Source organism: Scardinius erythrophthalmus (genome assembly GCF_964197995.2).
Source record: "Scardinius erythrophthalmus genome assembly, chromosome: 1".
NCBI lineage: Eukaryota > Metazoa > Chordata > Actinopteri > Cypriniformes > Leuciscidae > Scardinius > Scardinius erythrophthalmus.
This window is the reverse complement of record NC_138221.1, coordinates 981394-994798: the sequence shown is the minus strand read 5'-3', so window position 1 is coordinate 994798 and position 13405 is coordinate 981394. Positions and strand designations below refer to the sequence as shown.

Sequence of the window (13405 nt, the reverse complement as noted above, 5' to 3'; positions counted from 1 at the left end):
TTTTTGCGGTCCGAGTTGCGGGCGGGTTAGTTGAAAACGTCGGTCGGGTGCGGTTTGTTTATACATTGACCCGCGCATCACTGATATATAAATACACACACATGCAAGTAAATATTTAAGAAAAAATTGTTATATATAAAATATTTATATTTATTTATAATACAAATTATATATAATATATATACAGTATATTTAAGCAAATATTTCTTAAATATATACATGCATGTGTGTGTATTTATATATACACAAAATAATTATGGACAGTACACACACATATATTATGTGAACACACTTTTATTTTGGATGCGATTAATCGCGATTAATCATTTCCCAGCCCTACAGAAGTACGTAATATGCAAGTTACCATGTAATGGTCAGTGACATTACTTTGTGGAATGATATCTATATCGGTTGGATCGGTTCCATGTGATATAATTAAATCGAGTGTATGATTAAAACGATGAGTTGGTCTGGTAACGTTTTGCTTGACAACAAAGGAGTTTAATAAATCTGTAAACGCAGCCCCTAACGCATCATTTGGATTATCTACGTGTATGTTAAAATCTCCAACAATTAATGCTTTAATCGACATTGACTAATAGGTCTGAGAGAAAATCTGCAAATTCTTTTAGGAAATCAGCGTAAGGCCCAGGCGGTCTATATACGGTAGCCAAGGCTAGAGATAATAGGGAAGTTTTTCCAACATCTAAGAGCATGACATTTAGTACAAGTACTTCAAATGAAATAAACTTATAACCCGTTTTCTGAGTAACATTGAGAATATCTCTATAGATTGTTGCAACACAGCCGCCAAGACCAATCAGACGGGGCTCATGCTTATAGGAGTATTCTGCTGGGGTAGACTCATTTAGACCAAAATAATCATTTGGTTTAAGCCAGGTTTCAGTAAGGCAAAGTACATCGATGCTATTATCTGTGACTATTTCATTTACAATAACTGCCTTAGGTGTGAGTGATCTAATGTTTAGAAGACCTAGCTTTAGAAATTGCTTTTGTTTACTAATAGCAACATTTTCTGTTTTAATAACAATTAGATTTTTCCTAGATCCTGCAGTAAATGTATTATTTGATCTCACTAAACGAGGAATAGACACAGTTTCTATGCAATGTTCTACACTAGAATTTATATCAGTTAAATTGGTGCAGCAAAGACTATGATTTGGACTTTTGGTTACTAGTCAAAAGGTATTTAATAAAATCTTGTTCATGTCACACGTAAAGTTGTCCGTGTCTCAAGCTCATAACGGGAGTCACTAATTTAAATTTTTGATACTGCTCTTAGTAGTACTGTAAATTAAGAAAGACATTTCCCATGCCCCGGAAATGTACATTTCTTAGAGTTAATAAACAATTAATCCTGATTGTTCACGGGACAAACAGGCTAATTGATTGTAATATTAACTTACGACAGTAAGTTAATTGTATTAACTGATCCAAATGTTCATAATCAATTATAACCAGTTATTATTGATTAGGCCTATTCATATTTCATAGAGCTAATTTGCTACACCACCACAAAATCAGTCATTTTGATCACAAAAATCACACAAAAAATAGTGAAATCCTGGAGGGACTGAATTAGTTCATGCGTTCATGACCTCAAGGCTAGATTACTGTAATGCTCTACTGGGTGGTTGCCCTGCACACTTAATAAACAAACTACAGCTGGTCCAAAACGCAGCAGCTCGAGTTCTTACCAGAACCAGGAAGTATGACCATATTAGCCCGGTTCTGTCAACACTGCACTGGCTGCCTATTAAACATCGCATCAATTTTAAAATATTGCTGATTACTTACAAAGCACTAAATGATTTAGCTCCGCAGTGCTTGAGCGAGCTCTTAACACATTATAGTCCTTCACGTCTATTGCAATCTCAATCTTAATAGATAACAATCAACAACCGGCACACCACACACCGGCTAAAGGTGGAGAGGAGAGATTTGGCTATAGGGTGATGTGTGGCTAACTTACACAGAAGAGACTTTGTTGCTCAGCACATGAAAATAAACTATTTACCGTGATCTCAGACTGTGTTGAAGTGGTTTCTCCACTGCATGGATCTTCATGTGTAGCTTTAGGTGACTTTTAGAGAAACTCAACCCGCACTGATCACACATGTGCAGCTTCTCTCCAGTGTGGATCCTTTCATGCTTTTTCATATTTGCTGAATGACTGAATCTCTTGTCACAGTGTGAACACTTGTAAGGTTTTTCTCCAGTGTGGATCCTCTCATGTGTTTTCAGAGTTGATGTCTGACTAAATCTCTTGTCACAGTGTGAACACTTGTAAGGTTGTTCTCCAGTGTGGATCTTCTCATGTGTTTTCAGATTTGCTGATCGACTGAATCTCTTGTCACAGTGTGAACACTTGTAAGGTTTCTCTCCAGTGTGGATCATCTCATGTGTTTTCAGAGATGATGACTGACTGAATCTCTTGTCACAGTGTGAACACTTGTAAGGTTGTTCTCCAGTGTGAATCATCTCATGTGTTTTCAGATTTCCTAACAGACTGAATCTCTTGTCGCAGTGTGAACACTTGTAAGGTTGTTCTCCAGTGTGGATCCTCTCATGTGTTGTCAGATTTCCTAACAGACTGAATCTCTTGTCACAGTGTGAACACTTGTAAGGTTGTTCTCCAGTGTGGATCCTCTCATGTGTTTTCAGATTTGATGGCTGACTGAATCTCTTGTCACAGTGTGAACACTTGTAAGGTTGTTCTCCAGTGTGGATCCTCTCATGTGTTTTCAGATGTACTGGCTGACTGAATCTCTTGTCACAGTGTGAACACTTGTAAGGTTGTTCTCCAGTGTGGATCCTCTCATGTGTTTTCAGATTTCCTAACAGACTGAATCTCTTGTCACAGTTTGAACACTTGTAAGGTTTTTCTCCAGTGTGGATCCTCTCATGTGTTTTCAGATGTACTGGCTGACTGAATCTCTTGTCACAGTGTGAACACTTGTAAGGTTTTTCTCCAGTGTGGATTCCCTGGTGCAGTTTTAAACTGTTTGCTGTAGTAAAAGTCTTCTCAAATTCACAAAATGTCAGTTCTTCAATCTCCTCCTTCACTTCCATCAGTTCTTCACTCTCCTCCTTCACTTCACTCAGTTTTTCACTCTCCTCCTTCACTTCACTCAGTTCTTCACTCTCCTCCTTCACTTCACTCAGTTCTTCACTCTCCTCCTTCACTTCACTCAGTTCTTCACTCTTCTCCTTCACTTCACTCAGTTCTTCACTCTCCTCCTTCACTTCACTCAGTTCTTCACTCTCCTCCTTCACTTCTTCACTCTCCACCTTCACTTCACTCAGTTCTTCACTCTCCTCCTTCACTTCACTCAGTTCTTCACTCTCCTCCTTCACTTCCATCAGGTCTGACATGAAAGAAAAAAATATTAAATTAAATTTTCAGTACATCAAAATAATTAACAGAGAGAAATATAAAGTGAAAGGACATGAGAGTGAGTCCTGATGTAATGGTAGAATGTAGACAAGAGCTATAAAATATTATGATAATTTGATGCCTTTTTATAAATTGATATGTCCTTGAAACTTTCCATGATTGTGAAGAGGTGGAAAAGGAGCCGTCAAAAGGCAAGTGAATAGTGACGAAATGATCATTTGCATCTGCCTATTATTATCTGGAGATATACAGTCCCCTCCAAAAGTATTGGAACAGTGGCAATTCCTTTCATTTTTCTGTAGACTGAAAATATTTGGGTTTGACATCAAAAGATGAATATGAGGGAAAAGATCAACATTTCAGCTTTTATTTCCAGGTATTTACATCTGGAAGTAATACACAACTTAGAAGATGTAACCTTTTTGTTTGAACCCAACCATTGCTCATGTGACCAAAACTATTGGAACATATGACTGGCAGGTGTGTTTTGTTGCCCTGGCGTGTCCTATTACATTGATTATTCAAACAATAAATAGCACAGAATATCTGCGCTCAGTTTCAGATTTTGGTTTTGCCTGTGCAGACTGCATTTATAGTTAGACATGTAACCAACATGAAAACAAGAGAGCTGTTCATGTGTGAAAAACAAGCAATTGTGAATCTGAGAGAAAATGGAAAATCAATCAGAGCCATTGCACAAACATTGGCCATAGCCAGTACAGCCATTTGGAATGTCCTGAGGAAGAAAGAAACCTCTGGTCTACTAAGTAACAGACCTCGGAAGGGTAGACCAAGGAAAACATCAGCAGTTGACAACAGAAACATTGTGAGAGCTGTAAAGAAAGACCCTAAAACAACTGTTAGTGACATCAGCCACAACCTCCAGAGGGCAGGAGTGAAGGTATCACAATCTACTGTTCGCAGAAGACTTCATGAACAAAAGTACAGAGGCTACACCAGAAGATGCAAGCCTCTCATTAGCAAGAAGAATATGAAGGCCAGGCTGGAATTTGCCAAAAAGTACAGAGACAAGCCTCAAACATTCTGGGACAAAGTTGTATGGACTGATGAGATAAAGATGAACCTTTACCAAAGCGATGGAATGGCTAAAATTTGGAGAAAAAAAAGGTCTGCTCATGACCTCAAACACACAAGCTCATCTGTGAAACACGGTGGAGATAATGTGATGGCTTGGGCTTGCATGGCTTCTTCTGGGATGGGCTCATTAATCTTCACTGATGATGTAACACATGATGGCAGCTGCACAATGAACTCAGAAGTGTACAGACACATTTTGTCTGCCAATTTACAGAAAGATGCAACCAAACTAATTGGGAGATCCTTCATCATGTAGCAAGATAATGACCCAAAACACAGTGCCAAAACAACAAAGGAGTTCATCAGGGGCAAGAAGTGGAAAGTGTTAGACTGGCCAAGTCAATCTCCAGACTTAAACCCTATAGAGCATGCATTTTACCTGCTAAAAAAGAGACTGAAGGGAGTAACCCCCCAAAACAAACAACAACTGAAAAAGGCTGCGGTGAAAGCCTGGAAAAGCATTACAAAAGAAGAATGCAGAAGTTTGGTGATGTCAATGGGTCCCAGGCTTGATGCAGTTATTGCAAGCAAAGGATTTGCGACTAAATATTAGGTCTTATTCAATTTAATGAATAAGGACTGGAAACACTTCCCATAAATCCTGATGTACTTGGTACATCATAAAAAGGATGGCGTATATGCTAATATTAGTCTCTCTGTTTATCCCAAGGTTTACCGCTGTCCGCCGGATCCAGGCCATATCCAGATCTGATGAAGGACCAGGGCCAGGACATGATGACAACGCAGTCCTGAAGTGTCAAGTAGTCTCTCCCCTGTGAAGGCCTCCTTCCCTTTACCTCTATACAGATAAAACGTTGTTGGGATAATTCTCGTTTGCGTGGCTACGCAGACGTGACAATTTCTGAATTATAAATTTAAGGCCTTACAAGTAGTTTGTTGAGGGTTGATTTGTGAAGGATACATGTCTGCGCATATATTTGCGCGCATACCTATCGACCGAACACGTGATGCGCATATGTGCGGCGTCTGCATTTTTGAGGTTTGCGCAGATAAAACAGATAATCGTTTGCTCCTTCAAACCTTTTTCAGGAGTGCGTTCTTGAGACACCAGGCACTTTTTGTGTGGATGGGCGGTCGGAGCGCATTAAGGGTTTTCTGTTAGAACGGTGTCGTGTTAGTGGCCCCTAAGTTAATGACTAATGATCTTCGCAACTTCACTGTTACACTAATTTCTATTATCACTGTAAAGCTGCTTTGAAACAATCCGTACTGTTAAAAGCGCTATATAAATGGTGACTTGACTTAAAACACAATGGTCGACAGTAACACAGTAATTATCAATCTGTTCAAAAATTATCAGACAACTGAGAATTGAGACAGGTCTATAATTACCAGGGTCTAGTTTACTCCCTTTCTTATATTATGGAATCACTCTGGCAATCTTAAAGGTCATTGGGAAAGTATCCTTGTTCTTATCGACCTGTTTATAATAGGAGTAATGCTCGGAGTAATGATCTCAGCGGCATTCCTCACGATTCTAGATGGAATAGAATCTAATCCTGTGGCTTTAGAGCCATCAAGCCTCTTCAGCTTCTCAAGAACAAGTTAGTTACACTTTAGTGCATTGTTATATTATATTGTGTGTTTTTTGTGGATGTTTTGGTGAGATATGTCTTCGCTATTTATCTAATAATTTCTTCTCTATTGTGATTTTTGACTATTCTTTATTACGTAACCAGGTGATTGTCACATGACTAACTAATTGCTGCTTAAAAGGACTCTGAGTGTGTTTGCTACTCACACCCAGGCTCAATAGATGCTATGTGTCGGTGTGCGGTTACTTGAGTAATTTTGTCAAGTCAAGTCAAGTCAAGTCATCTTCATTTATATAGCGCTTTGAACAATGTTGATTGTTCCAAAGCGGCTTTACAGTGATAATAGGAAATTAAAGTAACATAGATTGTTTTGGCTTTATAGCAGCTCTAGAATAAAGATGAGAATGCTAATGGCGTGCACATGCGTATTACGAGTTCAGTCTATAGGTATGTGCATTTGAATATGTGCGCAGGTGTGTAGTCCTTCCCTACAAATCAACCCTCAACATACTACTTGTCTGGCCTTTTATCACCTAATTTTAACTTAAGCAAACAGCACAGTGCTCAAACGACAAAGTTAAGATTACTACAAAAATGCAGAATTCTTTCCCCGACCAGCTTACATTCCGGGAAAAGGAAAACACAACTGCCTACATGAGGATAAGAGAGAAAATGCCTCTTCTGGTTCAAGAATCTTTTACAAAGGATTGCAGTTCTTGAAACAAAGTTACTTACGGGATCACCAAATCAGACAGAACACACAACAGAGCTTCTTCATGGACACCCTCAGCATATAGCCGGTGAGTCCCATGAAACTAGTGCTCCTCGACAGGTAGAGAAACAAGCCGATCGACTTACTAATCGATGGCACACACAGGGAGCGAGACCCAAAGGCACCCGAGACATCAGATTGTCACGAGCATCACATATTGCCGCAGTAGCATCCTCTACCCCAGATACAGCTCTAACAAGGATTGCAAACACTGGTCTGCTACCACTGCCTATACATCTTGAGAACAGATTTTAAGTACTAATGAATGTAAATGAGGAATCCCCAAACGTGATAAATGTGATCGAACACAGACTGAATGGGCCAGTAGCTAACACTGATGCTAACTGGCGCTCAAGGTGGAGCAGACAGCGGCACTAAGCTCAGAGCGCAGCCGAGCCCAGGACTCTGATAGTGGGGGACTCCATAATCAGAAACATTAGCAGCAGGGATACAACTACATGCTGCCTTCCACAAGCAACAACTTCTGATATAAACAGGGAACTTCAGAACATTCTGATGAAACATAAGACTGCAAATCGACTCATCATTCATGTGGGGAAGAATGATATTCATAAGGAGCAGTCAGAACTCCTTAAGAAGGATTTCAATGAACTTTTTGAAACACTTAAAGGGGGGGTGAAATGCTCATTTTCACTCAATCTCCTGTTAATCTTGAGTACCTATAGAGTAATATTGCATCCTTCATATCTCCAAAAAGTCTTTTGTTTTATTATATTTTTAATTGAAAGATTGGCTGTACCGAGTCTTTCCGGAAAAAAACGAGCGGCTGGGGGCGGGCCGTGTGGGCGAAGCTAAAGCTGTGCTAACGCGCCGAGCTAACAACACACAGAGACATTTGTTCAACAGTTTTACTCACCGTTCCAACGCACGACCGCGAACCTTTATCATTGTGACTGCTCGATCCTTAAGCATTAGACGATCTGCAAATCCATCGATCTGGGCTTTGTTTATAAAACAATCATCGTCGAAATGCAGGGAACAAACAGTCCATCACAACTCCGTTTATGCTCAGGAAAACAAACTCCATCCACGGGTGCCTTAACGCTGGGTTCTTTGGGAATCTGTGCAGGGTTGTCTTGCCCTGGCAACCAAAAACACACTTCTTCCGGGCAGGGCGCTTTGATGGCGAACTGCTTTCACTCTCTTGCTCTGTTTTACGAGTGCGCGCGCGCCCGCGATCTTACCGGAGAAGTGCCCTTAGGACCCATATAAGGAAATTCCGCCCTCTCTTACGTAAGACAGAGCCATACTCGAAAAAAACTTTCTGAAACTTGTGACAAACCGGAAGGACAATTTTTGGAACAAAAATACTCCTTCAAACGTACAACTTAACTTTTGAAACTTTGACCATGTTTAGCATGGGAATCCAACTCTTTAACAGTGTAAAAAACTCAGTATGCATGAAACAGTAATTCACCCCCCCTTTAAAAGACTGAAAGTTCAAACATTCATCAATGGACCGCTCCCAGCAAGAGGAACAAACAGGTTTTCACGGTTGCTTGGGCTTAATACATAGCCTGACATCGTCATACTCAGATTCTAGTCAGAATATGAGTCTGATACTGCTCCATTGAGCTTTGATTATGGGGCGTGTTTCAACCGAATCAGGAAGGAAAATGCCTCTGCACTCAATTGGATAGACCTACAACCAATCAGAGCAATGGAGTATGTTTTCATTCATGTTTCCAGTCGACAAATGCCTTGATCGCGGTTCTCTGTTCCTCTTTTAAAATTAATGCGCTGTCGATATGGTCTATAACAGACGCGATGGCAGAATCTACACAATGTTTTATTAACAAAGTTCAGCAGGAGCATGTTCACATAATCAATCCCATCAACTTGTCATCAAACACCATGTCTACCCTATCAGCATGATAGGAAACATATATTCACTCTGTCAACTCGCCTAACATTCCTTGACAGTTTTCAGCATCCCATTTGCAGCAAAAAAAATTGTGGGCGGGGCTAAGTTCGGCTGGCATCCAGGCTACTTATATATGGCTGCAGAAAACCTGCAATATAAAAGGAGTGAACATCACTGACAACTTCAATCTTTTCTGGAGTCAGAGACAACGGTTTCATCAGGATGGCCACCACCCAAACAAACTTGGTTCAAGACTGCTAAAGGACAATATCTAATTGATATATCTCTGCTCCAAGATTCAGCACCCAATGATGACTTCCTGGAAAACAGCCAGGGAAGCCAGATCAGCATATCACAGCCTCCGATAACACCAGAGCAACAGCCCCTCTCACCAGACACTTTATCCCTCTCTCCATTATCTCCACTTCTGTGCTTCTCACAGAAAATGGAAGAACTGGTGTATGCTGGAACCAAACTATCCCACTCTTTTGCTGCAAGCCCCCAGATACCAACCAAAAAACAGTAGGCACCGCAATCACCAAAGCCTGCGGGCCCAGCTCCCCCTCCTCCTGTGAGAACTCTTCGGCCTCTGCCACAACGCCATGGCCCACACCCTCCTCCATCTGCTCGAGGTGAACCAAAAACAACTGATACCAGCTCTCAGTGATATGTGTTGGGTCCCTGCTATGATGACAGTAACTTTCTCAAATGTTTAAAGAACAAGCCAGTTTGCCTGTATCTTTCTCTATTGCTGTTCTATTACAAGATAGAAAGTCTAAGGCCTTCAATAGCCGTACAGCAAACCCAACTAATCTGGTGCCTATTACATGTAAGAAAAAGTAAGACTGTTAATTAATTAAATTAAACATCCGCTAACTTAAACATCCGCTAACTTAAACATAAATCACTTAAATCACATAAATCACTGTGGTTATTAAGTCGTTGACACAGTCAACGACTTAATAACCACAAACAACCTGGATGTTATGCTTCTAAATGAAATCTGGCTAGAAGACAGCTGCAGTGCAACAGTCCTCAATGAAGCAGCCCCCCTAACTTTACTTTTATGAGTGTCTGCAGAGCTGTTAGGAGAGGTGGGGGTCTAGCTGCTATTATTAAAGATATCTAACAATGTAAGCACATATCATTTGGGAATTAGTTTTATGTACATTTGCTCACCTGTCTAATAAAGAATGTTCAAGAGCGGTGTCGCTGTCAAGTCGTAACTTGTGAAGCTATTGAATTGATATTGAGCCTCATTTTAGTTTTAGTCCTTTTTTGTTTCAAAGTCTGCTTGCCATGGTCCATAATGTTTGAACGAACCAAGAACAGCGTGTCGCTAAATGTTACGCACTACGTGGTTGTCCACGTCTGTTGCCATAGTTACGGCATGGCTATGGCAGTACGAGCGGAAACCGAGGATAGCGCGGATATTGCGTCATTGACAGGCGACATTTTTTTCCGGGATGGGCCAATATTTAAAACTGGAATTTCTCTTAAATAAATAATATTTGGAGACTTTTGTGATATTGTAAGTACACAACTGCAGGAAATATATCACACTGTGCAAAAAAAATCTTACATATATAAAAAAAACCACACACACATATATATATATATATATATATATATATATATATATATATATATATATATATATATATATATATAAATCACTATAGTTAATCAAATTGTTATTCTTACACAACAACATTATGGAAGAAGCTGGATGATCATTTTGCTCATCCAACACAATATGCAAATTATATGTTTATTGCATTATGATACTGTATGCTCAACCATAAATTCTGGTGTTTTATAATGTTAAGGATTTTATACACATTTACAGGTTTTAGCATTGAGGTCTTATTGTTTGTGGGGGTGCTGCTGCTGTACTTATTTGCTTTATATATCCAGATGTATTTCTAATATTCTGACCACCTCATGTATGTAAACAGGGCTGACAGAAAAACTCTGAAGTGCAACATCACATTATATAACTATGACCTCAGAGTTTAATTTACACATTTCTGACTGGTAGCGAACATTAGAGAAGTGTTGGTCACTAAGCTGGCTGCAGTTAACTATTCTCTTCCAATAAACACTAACTAAAGCTGGCTACATAAATACAACTACTGCCTAGATTCACGAGAGGACGGCTGAAGTGTTTAAAAGTGAAAAATACAGTAATTTCATCAACTTACCAGCGAGCGTGCTTCAGAAACACTGGAAATGAATGAATGGGGTTCAGTGCTGGAGCTGTCGGTGTTTGCTCCGCGACACGCGTCACTTCCGCATTCCAAAGTTCTTCTTCTTCTTTGGGCTTATTGGCGGTTCGCATTCTTAAAAGAGCATTACCGCCATCTACTGTGGGTAATAGATCAGAGACAGTATATCACAACTCCCAGAACAACCAGTGCTCGAGCTTTCAGTGTCGCTGCGTGTTCAGCTCCTCATCTCCAGCCAAAGCCCATCACATTCCAGAGATCAGGGATAATGATACTACTAATACTATTAGCCTATCTCTTATTCTATAGATCAAAAACTATATTATTAACCTACGCCCTTCTACTGAGTGTAAAATAATCTTTAATGTTAATTGTTGATTACCTTTCATCTGAAATTCTTCAATTATCTTACTTATTTTCTCTGAATATACTAGTAATATTTATTAATATACTCTACATTCCCACAGAGCTCCATCATCCGCGAACAGCGATTTATTTATATTCTTATCTATTGTTGCAAATACATCATTAATCATAAATATATTTATTTATTTCTTATCTATTGTTGCAAATACATCATTAATCATAATAATAAACAACAAAGGACTTATAACACTACCCTGAGGAGTTCCATTCTCAATTATTCCTTTCCTTGATATATATCTTTACTTTAATATTTCTTTCAATTAAAAACTCTTTAATCCAATTATATAATTTTCTGTCTATTCCAATTTGATCTAATTTCATCAACAAACCCTCCTTCCATAACATATCATAATCACAGAAAACTGCTATTAGAGTTTCTTTATTCATCAAAGCTTTGCTTATATCTGATTTCAAATTAATAATTGAGTCCATTGTTCCCTTTCCATGTCTAAAACCATTTTGATATGGGGAAAAAGCATTATTCTTGATCTGTAATAATTTTTTCCATGACTTTACCTAGATGTTTAGAAACAAGAGACAAACATTTTTTTAATTGTGGCGCTCTTACTCTTTAGTAATGCTTAAAGGAGAAGTTCACTTTTAAAATGAAAATTCTGTCTACATATACTCACCCTCATGTTGTTTCAAACCTGTATGAATTTCTTTCTTCTGCTGAACAGAAAGGAAGATATTTAGAAGAATGTCAGTAACCAGTCAGTTTTTGGGTCCCAATGACTTCCATAGTAGGAAAAAAATATAGAACTGTCTTCTCGACCCATTACAGTTTGCATATAGACTCAATAGAGGGGTCCAGGATGCAACTGTAACAGTACTCAACCTCATCCTTCAACATCTTGAGGGAAGCAAAAACCATGCCAGACTACTGTTTGTGGACTTCTCGTCAGCCTTTAACACCATTCAGCCCCATCTGCTGGCTGAGAAGCTCTTGCATCAGTTTCAACTTGAGGCCAACCTTGTGGGTAGGATATTAGACTTCCTCACGAATAGATCCCAGCGAGTGAGAGTAAATAGCCATCTTTCTGACCTGGCCCACACATCAACTGGCTCACCTCAGGGGTGTGTGTTTTCCCCCTCCTCTATATTCTGTACACCAATGACTGTCGCTCTGTGACTGAAAACCGACACTTTGTGAAATTAGCAAATGATACGGTTATTGTCAGCTTACTGAACAACGAGGAAACTTCACACGGTCCGGTTATTGACCACTTTGTAACATGGTGTCAGGTGTTTTAAAGTGTTTTAAAGACTAAGGACATGTGTATTGATTTTAGGCATAATGCCATAAACACTCTAAAAACTAGTATAAATGGTCAGGAAATAGAGGTTGTTAGAGATTATAAGTGCTTAGGATCTATTATTGATGATAAGTTGTGTTTCGAGCCAAATACTAGTTTGCTTTGCAAGAAAAGCCAGCAGCGCTTGTATTGCCTTAGGAAGCTGGCCAAGTTTAATGTGGACAAGACTCTGATGACTCTTTTCTATAGGTCCTTTGTTGAGTCAGTTGTCACCTTTTCCCTAATCTGTTGGTACAGGTCCATTACTGTAAAACAGAAAAACTCCCTTTCCAGGTTAATTAAGGTGAGCAGCTGCATGACAGGTGCTAAGCAGAAAGGGCTGGAGGAACTTTATCAGCAGCAGATGCAAAGAAGGGTTGAATCTATCCTGTCAAGATAGTTCTCATCCCTTACAGGCTGAATTTCAGATGTTGCCTTCTGGACTACGCTTTAAACTCCCAAAATTCAGAACCAACAGATATAAACATTCTTTTGTACCTGCAGCCATTCTGCTTCTTAACTCTACAAAGTACCATAGATAACCTATCGAGGTACTATTTATTGATTATTTTTTATTTTATTTAATTATGCCTGCAAGGTAGGCAATTCTGTATTGTGTGTGTGATTTGTATTCTTTTTGTATACTATCTGCTGCACAATAAATTGCCCCATTGGGGGACAATAAAGTAACTTGACTAGACTAATCAGAAGGGGATTAAATGCGCCA

General features: G+C 39.3%; 1 protein-coding gene across 3 annotated transcripts in view; it reads right to left on the bottom strand.

The window, feature by feature from the left end:
- Nucleotides 1-11030, bottom strand: part of LOC308690154 (uncharacterized protein) — a 29345-nt gene extending 18315 nt beyond the window's left edge. For 2 of the 3 annotated variants that reach the window (XR_014030122.1, XM_081364459.1), the window contains exons 1-2: nucleotides 10934-11010; nucleotides 2039-3389 (exon numbers count right to left, since the gene is read on the bottom strand). Coding sequence is in view for 2 of the 3 variants with exons in the window: in XM_081364459.1 (XP_081220585.1) it covers nucleotides 2039-3384 (1346 nt within the window). In the remaining variant the exon portion in view is untranslated. Of the gene's footprint in view, nucleotides 1-2038; nucleotides 3390-10933 lie in introns of all 3 variants that reach the window. The other variant, XM_081364460.1, reaches the window with a different exon arrangement.
- Between the last annotated feature and the right edge of the window lie 2375 nt (nucleotides 11031-13405).